Below are 18,868 nucleotides of genomic sequence, written 5' to 3' on the forward strand. Positions count from 1 at the left end.
TCTGTGTGTCTCTGTGTGAGTCTGTGGATCTCTGTGTGAGTCTGTGGGTCTCTATGTGAGTCTGTGGGTCTCTATGTGAGTCTGTGGGTCTCTGTGTGAGTCTGTGGGTCTCTGTGTGAGTCAGTGTGTCTCTGTGTGAGTCTGTGGGTCTCTGTGTGAGTCAGTGGGTCTCTATGTGAGTCTGTGGGTCTCTGTGTGAGTCTGTGTGTCTCTGTGTGAGTCTGTGGGTCTCTGTGTGAGTCAGTGTGTCTCTGTGTGAGTCTGTGGGTCTCTGTGTGGGTCTGTGGGTCTCTGTGAGTCTAAGCGCCACTGTGTGTGTCTCTGTGTGAGTCTGTGGGTCTCTGTGTGAGTCTGTGGGTCTCTGTGTGGGTCTGTGGGTCTCTGTGTGAGTCTGTGGGTCTCTGTGTGAGTCTGTGTGTCTCTGTGTGAGTCTGTGGGTCTCTGTGAGTCTAAGCGCCACTGTGTGTGTCTATGTGTGTCTCTGTGTGAGTCAATACGTTTGACATTGTAATAGCATTCTTGATAAGCTCCCAAAACTCTCTCTCCCTCACTCACTGTCTCTCTCACTGTCTCTCTGTGTCTCTCTGTGTGTCTCTCTGTGTGTCTCTCTGTGTGTCTCTCTCTGTGTGTCTCTCTCTGTGTCTCTCTCTGTGTCTCTCTCTGTGTCTCTCTCTGTGTCTCTCTCTGTGTCTCTCTCTGTGTCTCTCTCTGTGTCTCTCTCTGTGTCTCTCTCTGTGTCTCTCTCTGTGTCTCTCTCTGTGTCTCTCTCTGTGTCTCTCTCTGTGTCTCTCTCTGTGTCTCTCTCTGTGTCTCTCTCTCTGTGTCTCTCTCTGTGTCTCTCTCTGTGTCTCTCTCTGTGTCTCTCTCTGTGTCTCTCTCTGTGTCTCTCTCTGTGTCTCTCTCTCTCTGTCTCTCTCTCTCAGTGTCTCTCTCCCTCTCACTGTATCTCTCACTGTCTCTCACTGTCTCACTGTCTCTCTGTCTCTCTGTCTCTCTGTCTCTCTGTCTCTCTGTCTCTCTGTCTCTCTGTCTCTCTGTCTCTCTGTCTCTCTATATATATGTATCTCTGTGTGTATCTCTCTGTCCACGTGTCTCCCCGTATATGTCCTCGTGTCTCTCCGTGTATCTCCCCGTGTGTCTCCGTGTGAGTGTCCGTGTGTCTGTGTGTGTGTGTCTGTGTGTGGCCGTGTGAGTGTCCGTGTCTGTGTGTGTGTGTGTCTGTGTGTGTGTGTGTCTGTGTGTGTGTGTCTCCCCGTGTGTGTGTCCGTGTGTGTGTCCCTGTGTATCTCCCGGTGTGTCTCCGTGTGTGTGTCTGTGTGTGTGTCTGTGTGTGTGTCTCCCCGTGTGTGTGTCTGTGTGTGTGTCTGTGTGTGTGTCTCCCCGTGTGTGTGTCTGTGTGTGTGTCTGTGTGTGTGTCTGTGTGTGTGTCTCCCCGTGTGTGTGTCTGTGTGTGTGTCTGTGTGTGTGTCTGTGTGTGTGTGTGTCTGTGTGTGTGTCTGTGTGTGTGTCTGTGTGTGTGTCTGTGTGTGTGTCTGTGTGTCTGTGTCTGTGTCTGTGTGTGTGTCTGTGTGTGTGTCTGTGTGTGTGTGTCTGTGTGTGTGTCTGTGTGTGTGTCTCCCCGTGTGTGTGTGTCTGTGTGTGTGTCTGTGTGTGTGTCTGTGTGTGTGTCTGTGTGTGTCTCCCCGTGTGTGTGTGTCTGTGTGTGTGTCTGTGTGTGTGTCTGTGTGTGTGTGTGTCTGTGTGTGTGTCTCCCCGTGTGTGTGTCTGTGTGTGTGTCTGTGTGTCTGTGTGTGTCCCCGTGTGTCTCCCGGTGTGTCTCCCCGTGTGTCTCCCGGTGTGTCTCCCCGTGTGTGTGTCCGTGTGTGTGTCCGTGTGTGTGTCCGTGTGTCTCAGTGTCCGTGTGTGTCCCCCAGTTTCCCTGTGTCTCCCGTGTGTCTAACCTGTAGCCCTGTGTCTCGCCATCTCCCCGTGTACATCCCCGTGTCCCCGTATGTCCCCGTGTCCCGCTGCAACCCCCCGTGTCTCCCCGTGTCTCCCCGTGTCTCTCCGAGTGTCCCCGTGTCTCCCCGTGTCTCCCCGTGTCTCCCCGTGTCTCCCCGTGTCTCTCCGTGTCTCTCCGTGTCTCTCCGTGTGTCTCACATCTCCTTGTGTTTCTCGTCAGCGAGGATCTGATCGTTTGCTTTGAGTCCGTACCTGCACACAGACAGAGAGAGTCGGTGATGGTGATGATGGTGATGGTGGTAGTGATGGTGGTGATGGTAGTAGTGATGGTGGTGATGGTAGTAGTGATGGTGGTGATGGTGGTAGCGATGGTGGTGATAGTGATGGTGGTGATGGTGGTAGTGATGGTGGTGATGGTGATAGTGGTGATGGTGGTAATGGTGGTGATGGTGGTCGTGGTAAAGGTGGTGATAGTGGTGGTAGTGGTGGTGGTGATGGTGGTAGTGGTGATGGTGGTGATGGTGGTAGTGGTGGTTATGGTGATAGTGGTGGTAGTGGTGGTGATGGTGGTAGTGGTGGTGGTGGTTATGGTGATAGTGGTGGTAGTGGTGGTGATGGTGGTAGTGGTGATGGTGGTGGTAGTGGTGGTGGTGGTTATGGTGATAGTGGTGGTAGTGGTGGTGGTGATGGTGGTAGTGGTGATGGTGGTGATGGTGATAGTGGTGGTAGTGGTGGTGATGGTGGTCGCAGTAATGATGATGATGGTGGTGATAGTGGTAGTGATGGTGGTAGTGATGGTGGTAGTGATGATTGTGATGGTGGTGGCGATGGTGGTGGCGATGGTGGTGGCGATGGTGGTGGCGATGGTGGTGGCGATGGTGGTGGCGATGGTGGTGGCGATGGTGGTGGCGATGGTGGTGGCGATGGTGGTGGCGATGATGGTAGCGATGATGGTGGCGATGGTGGTGGCGATGGTGGTGGCGATGGTGGTGGCGATGGTGGTGGCGATGGTGGTGGCGATGGTGGTGGCGATGGTGGTGGCGATGGTGGTGGCGATGGTGGTGGCGATGGTGGTAGCGATGATGGTAGCGATGGTGGTGGCGATGGTGGTGGCGATGGTGGCGATGATGATGATGATGGTGGTGCTGATGATGATGGTGGTGATGATGATGATGGTGGTGATGATAATGGTGATGATAGTGGTGATGATGATGATGATAGTGATGATAATGCTGCTGATGATGATGGTGGTGATGCTTACTTGTCCAGGAAGTCTTTATCCACGATTGCAGAGATGTCAAGTAGTGGATTTCCCATTCCGAACAGCATGTTTTCACTACACAGGGAGAATATATAGAGAGACATGGAGAGAGACACGGGGAGGAGAGAGACACGGGGAGAGAGACGCGGGGAGAGAGAGACACCGGGAGAGAGACACGGGGAGAGAGATACGGGGAGACACGGGGAGAGAGACACGGGGGGAGAGACATGGGGAGAGACACGGGGAGAGAGACACGGGGAGAGAGAGACGGGGAGGAGAGAGACACAAGGAGAGAGACACGGGGAGAGAGACACGGGGAGAGAGAGACACGGAGAGACACGGGGAGAGAGAGACGGGGAGGGAGACACGGGGAGAGAGACACGGGGAGAGAGAGACACGGGGAGAGAGAGACACGGGGAGAGAGAGACACGGGGAGAGAGAGACACGGGGAGAGAGAGACACGGGGAGAGAGAGACACGGGGAGAGAGAGACACGGGGAGAGAGAGACACGGGGAGAGACACGGGGAGAGAGAGACACGGGGAGAGAGACACGGGGAGAGAGACACGGGGAGAGAGACACGGGGAGAGAGACACGGGGAGAGAGACACGGGGAGAGAGACACGGGGAGAGAGAGACACGGGGAGAGAGACACGGGGAGAGAGACACGGGGAGAGAGACACGGGGAGAGAGACACGGGGAGAGAGACACGGGGAGAGAGAGACACGGGGAGAGAGAGACACGGGGAGAGAGAGACACGGGGAGAGAGAGACACGGGGAGAGAGAGACACGGGGAGAGAGAGACACGGGGAGAGAGAGACACGGGGAGAGAGAGACACGGGGAGAGAGAGACACGGGGAGAGAGACACGGGGAGAGAGAGACACGGGGAGAGAGAGACACGGGGAGAGAGAGACACGGGGAGAGAGAGACACGGGGAGAGAGAGACACGGGGAGAGAGAGACACGGGGAGAGAGAGACACGGGGAGAGAGAGACACGGGGAGGGAGACACGGGGAGAGAGACACGGGGAGAGAGACACGGGGAGAGAGACACGGGGAGAGAGAGACACGGGGAGAGAGAGACACGGGGAGGGAGACACGGGGAGAGAGAGACACGGGGAGGGAGACACGGGGAGAGAGACACGGGGAGAGAGACACGGGGAGAGAGACACGGGGAGAGAGAGACACGGGGAGGGAGACACGGGGAGAGAGAGACAAGGGGAGAAATATGAGAAACAATCAAAACTAAAACCACACTTTCGATTTAAAGCTTTCGTGACTGCAGGGATTCATCTTCTTGGTTCTTTCGGTAAAGTCATCACGTAAAAGGGAAATAATAAAATAATAAAAATAAAACTTAATAAAATACAATTCTCATGACCTGTTCTCCACCTGAGGACGGCTGCTTGCGTTGTGGCCGAAACGTCGTGAGAATTGTATTTTATGATGTTTTATTTTTATTATTTTATGATTTCCCTTCTACGTATTTTATAATAAAATTGTATTTTATAACGTTTAATTTTCATTATTTTATTACTTCCCTTCTACGTATTTTATAATAAAATTGTATTTTATAACGTTTAATTTTCATTATTTTATTACTTCCCTTCTACTTTACCGAAAGAACCACTAAACTAAAACCACACTTTTTGTGATTACCGGATGCAAGGCATCACTGCGCTCTTCATGAAAAGCTACGTGTCCAAACACGCTCAACGATAGCATCTCAAACACGTGACCGACATCGTCATCATCATCATCATCAGCACCGCGTGGGAATCTATAGGCAGCAGCCAAATACTCTACACTACACACTACACTATACACTACACTATACACTACACTACTATACACTACACACTACACTATACACTACACTATACACTAATATACACTACACTATACACTACACTATACACTAGACTATACACTACACTATACACTACACTATACACTACAATACACTACACACTACACTATACACTACACTATACACTACACTACACACTACACTATACACTACACACTACACTATACACTACTATACACTACACACTATACACTACACACTATACACTACACACTACACTATACACTACACACTACACTATACACTACACACTACACTATACACTAATATACACTACACACTACACTACACACTACACTACACACTACACTACACACTACACTATACACTACTACACTATACACTACACTATACACTAATATACACTACACACTACACTACACACTACACTACACACTACACTATACACTATACACTACACTATACACTACACTATACACTACTACACTATACACTACTACACTATACACTACTACACTATACACTACACTATACACTACTACACTATACACTACTACACTATACACTACTACACTATACACTACACTATACACTAATATACACTACACTACTACACTATACACTACACTATACACTACACTATACACTACTACACTATACACTACTACACTATACACTACTACACTACACTATACACTACACCATACACTACTACACTATACACTACACACTACACTATACACTACTACACTATACACTACTACACTATACACTACACTATACACCAGAGGTGTGGACTCGAGTCATGTGACTTGGACTCGAGTCAGACTCGAGTCATGAATTTGATGACTTGCGACTCGACTTGGACTTGCATAACAATGACTTTGTCCCACCTCTGCTATACACTACTACACTATACACTACTACACTATACACTACTACACTATACACTACTACACTATACACTACACTATACACTACTACACTATACACTACACTATACACTACTACACTATACACTACACTATACACTACTACACTATACACTACACTATACACCACTACACTATACACTACTACACTATACACTACACTATACACTACTACACTATACACTACTACACTATACACTACTACACTATACACTACTACACTATACACTACTACACTATACACTACTACACTATACACTACAACACTATACACTACTACACTATACACTACACTATACACTACTACACTATACACTACTACACTATACACTACTACACTATACACTACTACACTATACACTACTACACTATACACTACTACACTATACACTACACTATACACTACACTATACTATACACTACACTATACACTACACTATACACTACTACACTATACACTACACTATACACTACTACACTATACACTACTACACTATACACTACTACACTATACACTACACTATACTATACACTACACTATACACTACACTATACACTACTACACTATACACTACACTATACACTACTACACTATACACTACACTATAAACTACACTATACACTACTACACTATACACTACTACACTATACACTACTACACTATACACTACTACACTATACACTACTACACTATACACTACTACACTATACACTACAACACTATACACTACTACACTATACACTACACTATACACTACACTATACACTACTACACTATACACTACTACACTATACACTACTACACTATACACTACTACACTATACACTACACTATACACTACACTATACTATACACTACACTATACACTACACTATACACTACACTATACACTACACTATACACTACTACACTATACACTACTACACTATACACTACTACACTATACACTACTACACTATACACTACTACACTATACACTACTACACTATACACTACTACACTATACACTACACTACACTATACACTACACTATACACTACACTACACTATACACTACACTATACACTACACTATACACTACACTATACACTACTACACTATACACTACTACACTATACACTACACACTACACTACTACACTATACACTATACACTACACACTATACACTATACACTACTACACTACACACTACACTATACACTACACACTATACACTATACACTACACACTACACTATACACTACTACACTACACACTACACTATACACTACACACTATACACTATACACTACACACTACACTACACACTACTACACTACACACTACACTATACACTACACACTATACACTACACTATACACTACTACACTATACACTATACACTACACTATACACTACACTATACACTACACTACACACTACACTATACACTACACTACACACTACACTATACACTACACTATACACTATACACTACACTATACACTACACTATACACTACACTATACACTATACACTACACGCTGTACTACTAACGAATTGGCACGCTCCGTTTACCTCACAAACTCTGCTCCCAACTGGCTTTGTCGGGTGGTGGCGGGTTTAACGACACAACATTTACACAATCTAACCCCCCCCAACGACAACAAACCTGTATTACGGACAAATCTTTGTCCCGCAACTCTGATCGTCACGGTTGGCTACGTATGGCGCTAAAGAAGTGTAACACACGTACATGCAGGCCAGTAGTTAGATGCTGTAACGTTACACGTGTAGCAGAGGTCGCAACCGGGTACCCGATACGCGTGCCCTACCCGATACCCGTACCCTACCCGATACACGTGCCCTACCCGATACACGTGCCCTACCCGATACCCGTACCCTACCCGATACACGTGCCCTACCTGATACACGTGCCCTACCTGATACACGTGCCCTACCCGATACCCGTACCCTACCCGATACGCGTGCCCTACCCGATACCCGTACCCTACCCGATACACGTGCCCTACCTGATACACGTGCCCTACCCGATACACGTACCCTACCCGATACCCGTACCCTACCCGATACACGTACCCTACCCGATACCCGTACCCTACCCGATACACGTGCCCTACCCGATACCCGTACCCTACCCGATACCCGTACCCTACCCGATACCCGTACCCTACCCGATACCCGTACCCTACCCGATACCCGTACCCTACCCGATACACGTGCCCTACCCGATACCCGTACCCTACCCGATACACGTGCCCTACCTGATACACGTGCCCTACCCGATACACGTACCCTACCCGATACCCGTACCCTACCCAATACCCGTACTCTACCCGTACCCTACCCGATACCCGTACCCTACCCGATACGCGTACCCTACCCGATACCCGTACCCTACCCGATACCCGGCTACCCGTACCTGATACCCGGTTACCCGTACCCTACCCGTACCCGGCCGGGTACAGGTACCCGTTTGCGACCCTGGTGCGGCCGGGTACGGGTACGGGTAGGCCGTGAGTCACTGGTGAGTCACCGTTTGTCACTCATTTCCCAACGTCTTGTCTCTTCTCACAATTCAAGTTCCTAGAATCAACCCACCCGCGCCTGCAACGTGGCTTCATCCCAGAGGTCGCAATCGGGTACCCGATACCCGTACCCTACCCGTGTACGGGTAGGGTAAGGAATCAAAACCCGTTTGCGACCTCTGAAGTATAGTAACGTACAACTAACACATTGAACCTGCGGAGGGAGCTGGTAGGAACGTTGGGTTGCTGGGTCAATGGCCTGCAGGGTCAAAGGCGGCGTGGTGTATTCCGAAAATATGGCCCGACTGTGAGGGCGGGCACAAGCCGGTAGTGAGTAGGTGAAACGTTGAGTTTTATAAGGGCACCACTTTAAACGTGCATTGAACGTATCGTATCGTGGTAACCCTAAAATGAAATCGCTAAAGCTACGTATCATAGTGTAGTGTGTAGTGTAGTGTGTAGTGTAGTGTATAGTGTGTAGTGTAGTGTATAGTGTAGTGTATAGTGTAGTGTATAGTGTGTAGTGTAGTGTAGTGTGTAGTGTGTATTGTAGTGTATAGTGTAGTGTATAGTGTAGTGTGTATTGTAGTGTATAGTGTAGTGTAGTGTATAGTGTAGTGTATAGTGTAGTGTATAGTATAGTGTGTAGTGTGTAGTGTAGTGTATAGTGTAGTGTATAGTGTAGTGTATAGTGTAGTGTATAGTGTATAGTGTAGTGTGTAGTATAGTGTGTAGTGTATAGTGTAGTGTATAGTGTAGTGTATAGTGTAGTGTATAGTGTATAGTGTAGTGTGTAGTGTATAGTGTAGTGTGTAGTGTATAGTGTAGTGTGTAGTGTATAGTGTAGTGTATAGTGTAGTGTATAGTGTAGTGTGTAGTGTATAGTGTAGTGTGTAGTGTAGTGTAGTGTATAGTGTAGTGTATAGTGTAGTGTGTAGTGTAGTGTGTAGTGTAGTGTATAGTGTAGTGTATAGTGTAGTGTAGTGTGTAGTGTATAGTGTAGTGTATAGTGTAGTGTAGTGTGTAGTGTAGTGTGTAGTGTAGTGTGTAGTATAGTGTATAGTGTAGTGTATAGTGTGTAGTGTAGTGTGTAGTGTATAGTGTAAGTGTATAGTGGTGTAGTATATAGTAGTGTAGTGTATAGTGTAATAGTGTATAGTGTAGTGTATAGTGTAATAGTGTATAGTGTAGTGTATACATGCATTGAACGTATCGTAACGTATCATTGTACTGCACCCACCAAGATTCTGCCCGTCCTCTGCATATTTGAACGATGTTAAGCTTGTCGACGGCAATTTTGTCGTATTGGTATCGAACATCGTAAGATCGAAATATCTTAAGTCAGACCCCCATCGTAACTCGGGCACTACCTGTAGCTAGCATACACGGCTACGGTGCATGTCAAGTTTCTATTGGTGCTCATCTTCTTGGTTCTTTCGGTAAAGTCATCAGGTAGAAGGGAAAAAAAATAAAATAATAAAAATAAAACACAGTAAAATGAGATCATTCTTTCTAGATTTGAAGCTTTCGTGACTGCAAGGATTCATATTTTTAGGGTTTTTCCCCGTAAAGTCACCGTGTAGGTAAAACATTAAAATTAATAAAAGTTAAATTCAAATAAAAATCACGACGTTTCGGAGGCAACACGAGCCTCCGTCTTCAGGTGGAACCGTCACAGCCGCCACGACAGCTGCTGCATCAAGTAAATGAGAGATTGTATATACGGAGTGGTAGCTCTTGCAATCTCTCATTCATTCACGTAATATTCGTGGTTCTATCATGTAAAGTCCGATGATGATGATGATGATTGCTTGCTTGTGTTGGCAGTTAAAACGTCGTGAGCATTTTATTGTTTCGTATGTTTATTAGTTTAATGTTTCCCTTCTACGTGACTTTACCGAAAGAACCAAGCAGAGGTGTGGACTCGAGTCATGTGACTTGGACTCGAGTCAGACTCGAGTCATGAATTTGATGACTTGCGACTCGACTTGGACTTGCATAACAATGACTTTGTCCCACCTATGAGATGTGGACTCGAGTCATGTGACTTGGACTCGAGTCAGACTCGAGTCATGAATTTGATGACTTGCGACTCGACTTGGACTTGCATAACAATGACTTTGTCCCACCTCTGAGATGTGGACTCGAGTCATGTGACTTGGACTCGAGTCAGACTCGAGTCATGAATTTGATGACTTGCGACTCGACTTGGACTTGCATAACAATGACTTTGTCCCACCTCTGAGATGTGGACTCGAGTCATGTGACTTGGACTCGAGTCAGACTCGAGTCATGAATTTGATGACTTGCGACTCGACTTGGACTTGCATAACAATGACTTTGTCCCACCTATGAGATGTGGACTCGAGTCATGTGACTTGGACTCGAGTCAGACTCGAGTCATGAATTTGATGACTTGCGACTCGACTTGGACTTGCATAACAATGACTTTGTCCCACCTCTGAGATGTGGACTCGAGTCATGTGACTTGGACTCGAGTCAGACTCGAGTCATGAATTTGATGACTTGCGACTCGACTTGGACTTGCATAACAATGACTTTGTCCCACCTATGAGATGTGGACTCGAGTCATGTGACTTGGACTCGAGTCAGACTCGAGTCATGAATTTGATGACTTGCGACTCGACTTGGACTTGCATAACAATGACTTTGTCCCACCTCTGGAACCAAGCATATGCACGATACGTTTGTATAGTAACCACGTTATTCAGTAGGCTAAGTACAAACACCACCACCACCACAATCGCAATCGTAAGCGATTTGTCAAGAACACGTCAGCACTGTGCACCACGCGAAGCCAACACGTGGCTCCTGGTGGTGGTGGTCTCATTGTACTGAGTGGTGGTGTGTGTGTAGTGGTGGGGTGTTGTGGTGGGGTGTAGTGGTGGTGTAGTGGTGTGTAGTGGTGGTGTGTAGTGTGGTGTGTGTGGTGTGTAGTGGTGGGGTGTTGTGGTGGGGTGTAGTGGTGGTGTAGTGGTGTGTAGTGGTGGTGTGTAGTGTGGTGTGTGTGGTGTGTAGTGGTGGGGTGTTGTGGTGGGGTGTAGTGGTGGTGTAGTGGTGTGTAGTGGTGGTGTGTAGTGTGGTGTGTGTGGTGTGTAGTGGTGGGGTGTTGTGGTGGGGTGTAGTGGTGGTGTAGTGGTGGTGTAGTGGTGTGTAGTGGTGGTGTGTAGTGTGGTGTGTGTGGTGTGTAGTGGTGGGGTGTTGTGGTGGTGTGTAGTGGTGGTGTACTGGTGTGTGTGGTGGTGGGGTAGTGGTGGTGGTGTGTAGTGGTGGTGTAGTGGTGGGGTGTTGTGGTGGGGTGTAGTGGTGGTGTAGTGGTGTGTAGTGGTGGTGTGTAGTGTGGTGTGTGTGGTGTGTAGTGGTGGGGTGTTGTGGTGGGGTGTAGTGGTGGTGTAGTGGTGTGTAGTGGTGGTGTGTAGTGTGGTGTGTGTGGTGTGTAGTGGTGGGGTGTTGTGGTGGGGTGTAGTGGTGGTGTAGTGGTGTGTGTGGTGGTGGGGTAGTGGTGGTGGTGTGTAGTGGTGGTGTAGTGGTGGGGTGTTGTGGTGGGGTGTAGTGGTGGTGTAGTGGTGTGTAGTGGTGGTGTGTAGTGTGGTGTGTGTGGTGTGTAGTGGTGGGGTGTTGTGGTGGGGTGTAGTGGTGGTGTAGTGGTGTGTAGTGGTGGGGTGTTGTGGTGGTGTGTAGTGGTGTGTAGTGGTGGTGTGTAGTGTGGTGTGTGTGGTGTGTAGTGGTGGGGTGTTGTGGTGGTGTGTAGTGTGGTGTGTGTGGTGTGTAGTGGTGGGGTGTTGTGGTGGTGTGTGTGGTGTGTAGTGGTGGTGGTGTAGTGGTGGTCTCATTGTACTGAGTGGTGTGTGTGGTGGTGTGTGGTGGTGGGGTAGTGGTGGTGGTGTGTAGTGTGGTGTGTTGGTGGTGTGTAGTGGTGGTGTGTGTGGTGTGTAGTGTAGTGGTGGTGGTGGTGGTGTAGTGGTGGTCTCATTGTACTGAGTGGTGGTGTGTGTGTGTAGTGGTGGGGTGTAGTGGTGGTGTGTGTGTTGGTGGTGTAGTGGTGGTGTAGTGGTGGTGTGTGGGGTAGTGGTGGTGGTGTAGTGGTGGTGGTGGTAGTGGTGGTGTAGTGGTGGTGTGTGGGGTAGTGGTGGTGGTGTAGTGGTGGTGGTGGTAGTGGTGGTGTAGTGGTGGTGTGTGGGGTAGTGGTGGTGTGTGGGGTAGTGGTGGTGGTGTAGTGGTGGTGGTGTAGTGGTGGTAGTGGTGGTGTAGTGGTGGTGTGTGGTGTAGTGGTGGTGTGTAGTGGTGGTGTAGTGGTGGTGTGTAGTGGTGGTGTAGTGGTGGTGTAGTGGTGGTGGTCTCATTGTACTGAGTGGTGTAGTGGTGGTGGTGTGTAGTGTATAGTGGTGGTGTAGTGGTGGTGTGGTGGTGGTGTGGTGGTGGTGTGTGGTGTATAGTGGTGGTGTAGTGGTGGTGTGGTGGTGGTGTGTGGTGGGGTGATGGTGTAGTGGTGGTGGTCTCATTGTACTGAGTGGTGTAGTGGTGGTGGTGTGTGGTGTATAGTGGTGGTGTAGTGGTGGTGTTGTGGTGGTGGTGTGTGGTGTATAGTGGTGGTGTAGTGGTGGTGTTGTGGTGGTGGTGTGGTGGTGTAGTGGTGGTGGTGTGTGGTGTATAGTGGTGGTGTAGTGGTGGTGTTGTGGTGGTGGTGTGTGGTGGGGTGGTGGTGTAGTGGTGGTGGTGGTGGTCTCATTGTACTGAGTGGTGTAGTGGTGGTGGTGTGTGGTGTATAGTGGTGGTGTAGTGGTGGTGTTGTGGTGGTGGTGTGTGGTGTATAGTGGTGGTGTAGTGGTGGTGTTGTGGTGGTGGTGTGGTGGTGTAGTGGTGGTGGTGTGTGGTGTATAGTGGTGGTGTAGTGGTGGTGTTGTGGTGGTGGTGTGTGGTGGGGTGGTGGTGTAGTGGTGGTGGTGGTGGTCTCATTGTACTGAGTGGTGGTGTGTGGTGGTGTGTAGTGGTGGTGTGTAGTGGTGTATAGTGTGTAGTGGTGTATAGTGTGTGTAGTGGTGTATAGTGTGTGTAGTGTATAGTGTGTGTAGTGTATGTGTGTGTGTAGTGAATGTGTGGTGGTGGTGGTGTTTGTGGTGTATAGTGTAGGGTTTAGTGTATGTGGTAGTCTAGTGAATGTGTGTTGGTGGTGTTTGTGGCAGTGTACTGTATAGTGTAGTGTATAGTGTAGTGTATAGTGTAGTGTATAGTGTAGTGTATAGTGTAGTGTATAGTGTGTGTAGTGTATAGTGTAGTGTATAGTGTAGTGTATAGTGTAGTGTATAGTGTAGTGTATAGTGTAGTGTATAGTGTAGTGTTTAGTGTAGTGTATAGTGAATGTGTGTGTGTGGTGTTTGGTGTATAGTGAATGTGTGTGTATAGTGTAGTGTATAGTGTAGTGTATAGTGAATGTGTGTGTGTGTAGTGTATAGTGTAGTGTATAGTGTGTATAGTGTAGTGTATAGTGAATGTGTGTGTGTGTGTAGTGTATAGTGTAGTGTAGTGTATAGTGTGTATAGTGTAGTGTATAGTATAGTGTGTATAGTGTGTATAGTGTAGTGTATAGTGTGTATAGTGAATGTGTTGGTGGTGTTTGTGGTGTATAGTATAGTGTGTGTAGTGTATAGTGTAGTGTATAGTGTGTATAGTGAATGTGTTGATGGTGTTTGTGGTGTATAGTATAGTGAATGTGGTGTATAGTATAGTGTAGTGTGTATAGTGAATGTGTTGATGGTGTTTGTGGTGTAATTTACCTGATAGATGGCATGCTTGTTGGCTGGCTGGCTGACTTGCTAACGAGGGGGCAGTGCTGCTGCTGCTGATGATGGGGGTGTGTGTGTGACTGGGTGAATGTATATTAACGTTGCGTGTTTGGTGGTCGTAATAAAACGTTATTTTTTTTTACTTCTTTAAACTCGCAAAGGTTAGTTTTACCTCAGAGATGATATCAGATTTTAAAAATTACGTAAAATTTTATTTTGGCGGGAAAATGTTAACGCTGAATTTGTGTGTGTGTTGTTGTTGTTGTTGGGTTTGTTGTGGAAATGGGAGCTCCGATTTGAATAACGGGGATCGGTCTCTCGTTGGGATCTAGCGGCAACAACAACCACAACCACCACCACCAATCACACAACAACCACCACAACCACCAATCAGTTAACCACCACAACAACCACCACCACAACCACCAATCAGTTAACCACCACCACAACCACCACCACCAATCACACAACAACAACCACAACCACCACCACCAATCACACAACAACCACCACAACCACCAATCACACAACAACCACCACAACCAATCACACAACAACCACAATCACACAACCACCACTACAACCACCAATCAGTTAACCACCACCACAATCACCACAACCACTAATCACCAATCACCACCACAATCATTCACAATCACCACCACCACCCACTGCTACCACCACCACAACCACCACCACCACAGTCACCACAACCACCACTACCACCACAGTCACCACAACCACCACCACTAGCACCACCACTACCACAACCACCACAACCACCACCACAGTCACCACAACCACCACTAGCACCACCACTACCACAACCACCACAACCACCACCACAGTCACCACAACCACCACAACCACCACAACCACCACAACCACCACCACAGTCACCACAACCACCACTAGCACCACCACAACCACCACCACAGTCACCACAACCACCACTAGCACCACCACAACCACCACCACAGTCACCACAACCACCACTAGCACCACCACAACCACCACAGTCACCACAACCACCACAACCACCACCACCAGCAGCAGCGTCTCGTGTCTCTCTCACAAGGACCGCGGCACGAGCCGCCGGGGCTCCCCATTAAAGACCGCGGGGGGCGGGGCACTGAACAGAAACCCCGCCCACAATCCGCTAGCCACGCCCACAACCCACTCGCCCCGCCCACAACCCACTCGCCCCGCCCGCTCGCCCCGCCCTCACACCAACTAGCCCCGCCCACAACCCGCTAGCCCCGCCCACAACCCACTCGCCCCGCCCCCACAACCCGCTAGCCCCGCCCACACCCGCTCGCCCCGCCCACATTTAAGTCGGCCGACTCCTCCCCCGCCCGTTAGTCCACGTCATCATTAAAGACCCGCTGAGTGGGGCGGACACCACGTGGTGTGGGGTTGGTGTGTGGGGTGTGGTAAGGAATAGAAGCCCCGCCCCCACCCATTCGCCCCGCCCCCAACCGCTCGCCCCGCCCCCACCCATTCGCCCCGCCCCCACCCATTCGCCCCGCCCCCACCCGCTCGCCCCCACCCCACCCACTCGCCCCGCCCCCACCCACTCGCCCCGCCCACTCGCCCCACCCCCACCCACTCACCCCACCCACTTGCCCCACCCACTCTCCTGATCATTAAGGATGCGCGAGACCACACCTCCATATAAGGAGCGAGACCACGCCCACACACCCCATTGGACCACGCCCCCACATCTCCTTATAAGGAGCGAGACCCCCCCGCCACTCACTTCAACGGGCAGACGAGACCACGCCCACAAACCCCATTGGACCACGCCCATCCCGCATCTCCTTATAAGGAGCGAGACCACAACACCACCGCCCCCCCTCACGTTAAATTGCGGGGGGGGGGCTCACAGCGCATGCGCAGAGAGGCCACGCCCATACTCCAAATTATAATAATTGGCCACGCCCACCGCGCGCAACGACCTCGTTTGATTGGACGGTCGCTGGTGAATAAATCAACCACGCCCAGCGGCCGGGCGGCATTCTGATTGGACAGAGCAGCAGGTAGCCACGCCCATGACGGTCACGCCCACTCCTTGAAGCCCCGCCCCTTGCCGTTTAAGCCACACCCCCTACTACACCTCAGACCAATCAGTCACTCACTCACCCATCCACTCACCCACTCACCTAGTCACTCAGCCATCCACTCACCCACTCACTCACCTAGTCACTCACCCATCCACTCACTCACCCACCCAATCATCCATCCACCCACTCACTCACCCAATCATCCACCCACCCACTCACTCACCCACTCACTCACTCACCCATCCATTCACTCACTCACTCACCCAATCATCCACTCACTCACCCACTCACTCACCCACTCACTCACTCACTCACCCACTCACTCACTCACCCACCCACTCACTCACCCAATCATCCATCCACTCACTCATCCACTCACTCATTCACTCACTCACTCATCCACTCACTCACTCACTCATCCACTCACTCACCCACTCACTCACTAACCCACCGACTCGCTCATCCACCCACCCACTCACTCATCCACCCACCCACTCACCCATCCATCCACCCACTCACCCACCCACTCACTCACTCATCCACCCACTCACTCACCCACCCAATCACTCACCCACCCACTCACTCACTCATCCACCCACCGACTCACTCATCCACCCACCCACTCACTCACTCACCCACTCACTCACTCACTCATCCACCCACTAACTCACCCATCCACCCACTAACTCACCCACTCACTCACTCATCCACCCACTCACTCACTCACCCATCCACCCACTCACTCACTCATCCATCCACCCACTCACTCACTCACCCATCCATCCACCCACTAACTCACCCACTCACTCACTCATCCACCCACCCACTCTCCCATCCATCCACCCACTAACTCACCCATCCACCCACTCACTCACTCACCCATCCACCCACTCACTCATCCAATCATCTATCCACCCACTCACTCACCCATTCATCCACCCACTCATCCACCCACCCACTCACTCACTCATCCACCCACTCACTCACCCATCCATCCACCCACTCACCCACCCACCCACTCACTCACTCATCCACCCACTCACTCACCCACCCAATCACTCACCCACTCACTCACTCACCCACTCACTCGCCCAATCATCCACCCATCCACCCACTCACTCATCCACCCACTCACTCATCCACCCACTCATCCATCCACCCACTCACTCAAACACCCACTCACTCACCCACTCATCCATCCACCCACTCACCCAATCATCCATCCACCCACTCACTCAAACACCCACTCACTCACCCACTCATCCACCCATTCACTCACCCAATCATCCATCCATCCACCCACTTACCCACTTACCCACCCAGCCACCTACTCATTCACCTATCCATCCATCCACTCACTCAGCCACCCACTCACTCGCTCACCCATCCATCCACTCGCCCACTCATCCACTCATCCACCCACTCACCCACCCATCCACCCACTCACTCACCCATCCATCCACTCACTCACTCAGCCACCCACTCACTCGCTCACCCATCCATCCACTCGCCCACTCATCCACCCACTCACCCACCCATTCACCCACTCACTCACCCATCCATCCACTCACTCACTCAGCCACCCATCCACTCGCTCACCCATCCATCCACTCGCCCACTCATCCACCCACTCACTCACTCACCCATCCACCAAAAGGCACACTTGGTGTCATCTGGTCGAACACCATATGAGACTAGGCTCTAAAGAAAGCTGTCTCTGGTGTGGACCAATCAGTTTCAATCAGTTTCAAAGACAATGCATAAATGATCAGAGTTGTGTTTTTTGTTTGCATTTGACTGCAAGTATTGTGGTTAATCTTCTTGGTTTTGTCGGTAAAGTCACGTAGAAGGGAAGTAATAAAATAATAAAAATAAAACATAATAAAATAATTCTCACGACGTTTCGGCTACAACGCAAGCAGCCGTCCTCAGGTGAAGAATGAGACACTGCCAAGCTAGGAGCTTATATATAAGCTGAGTTGGGGGTGTAAGAAGAGAGCCTTAACAAAAGAATGTGCATATCAAGAGGAATTTAGCATATTCATGGCAAATGCATAGGAGGTGGGCGGGGGGGGTTTCAAAGTCATACTATGCCCATGCATTATGCAGGACCAGCAGCATTATTTTATTATGTTTTATTTGTATTATTTTATTACTTCCCTTCTACGTGGCGACTTTACCGAAAAAAACCAAGAAGATGAATCCCTGCAGCAGTCACGAAAGAAGCTTTACATCGATATTGTGGTTAATGTTCAGCATGATTCCTTGCAAAAGCTGTCAGTTTTGTTGCCAAAGGAAAACATTCATCCCTGCAGTTCGCGAAAGCTTTAAATCCAAATACTGAGAGACAGAGAGACAGAGAGGGAGAGATTGAGGGGCTCACAGAGGATGAGTCGGCGAGATGAGAGAGAGGAGGGGTAGGGAGAGATGCAGAGCCAAATCATCCCAAGAGCTTTGTTTGAACAGGCAGAGTCATTATTTAGAGAGCGCGAGAGAGAGATAGGGAGAGA

At 49.4% G+C, this 18,868-nt stretch overlaps 2 protein-coding genes across 2 annotated transcripts in view; one reads left to right on the forward strand and one right to left on the reverse strand.

Annotated features, from left to right (window-relative positions):
• The window catches only part of ADK (adenosine kinase), a 54,435-nt gene that overhangs the window by 16,127 nt on the left and 19,440 nt on the right, over positions 1 to 18,868 (reverse strand). The window contains exons 4-5 of the mRNA XM_078615012.1: positions 3,203 to 3,277; positions 2,140 to 2,193 (exon numbers count right to left, since the gene is read on the reverse strand). Of these exons, the coding sequence (XP_078471138.1) occupies positions 2,140 to 2,193; positions 3,203 to 3,277 (129 nt within the window). The remainder of the gene's footprint in view (positions 1 to 2,139; positions 2,194 to 3,202; positions 3,278 to 18,868) is intronic.
• LOC144733203 (AP-3 complex subunit mu-2-like) overlaps positions 1 to 18,868 on the forward strand; it is an 82,328-nt gene that overhangs the window by 3,794 nt on the left and 59,666 nt on the right. The window lies entirely within an intron of this gene.

The sequence above is a fragment of the Lampetra planeri genome, chromosome 45 (assembly GCF_965212315.1).
Source record: "Lampetra planeri chromosome 45, kcLamPlan1.2.h2, whole genome shotgun sequence".
Lineage (NCBI taxonomy): Eukaryota > Metazoa > Chordata > Hyperoartia > Petromyzontiformes > Petromyzontidae > Lampetra > Lampetra planeri.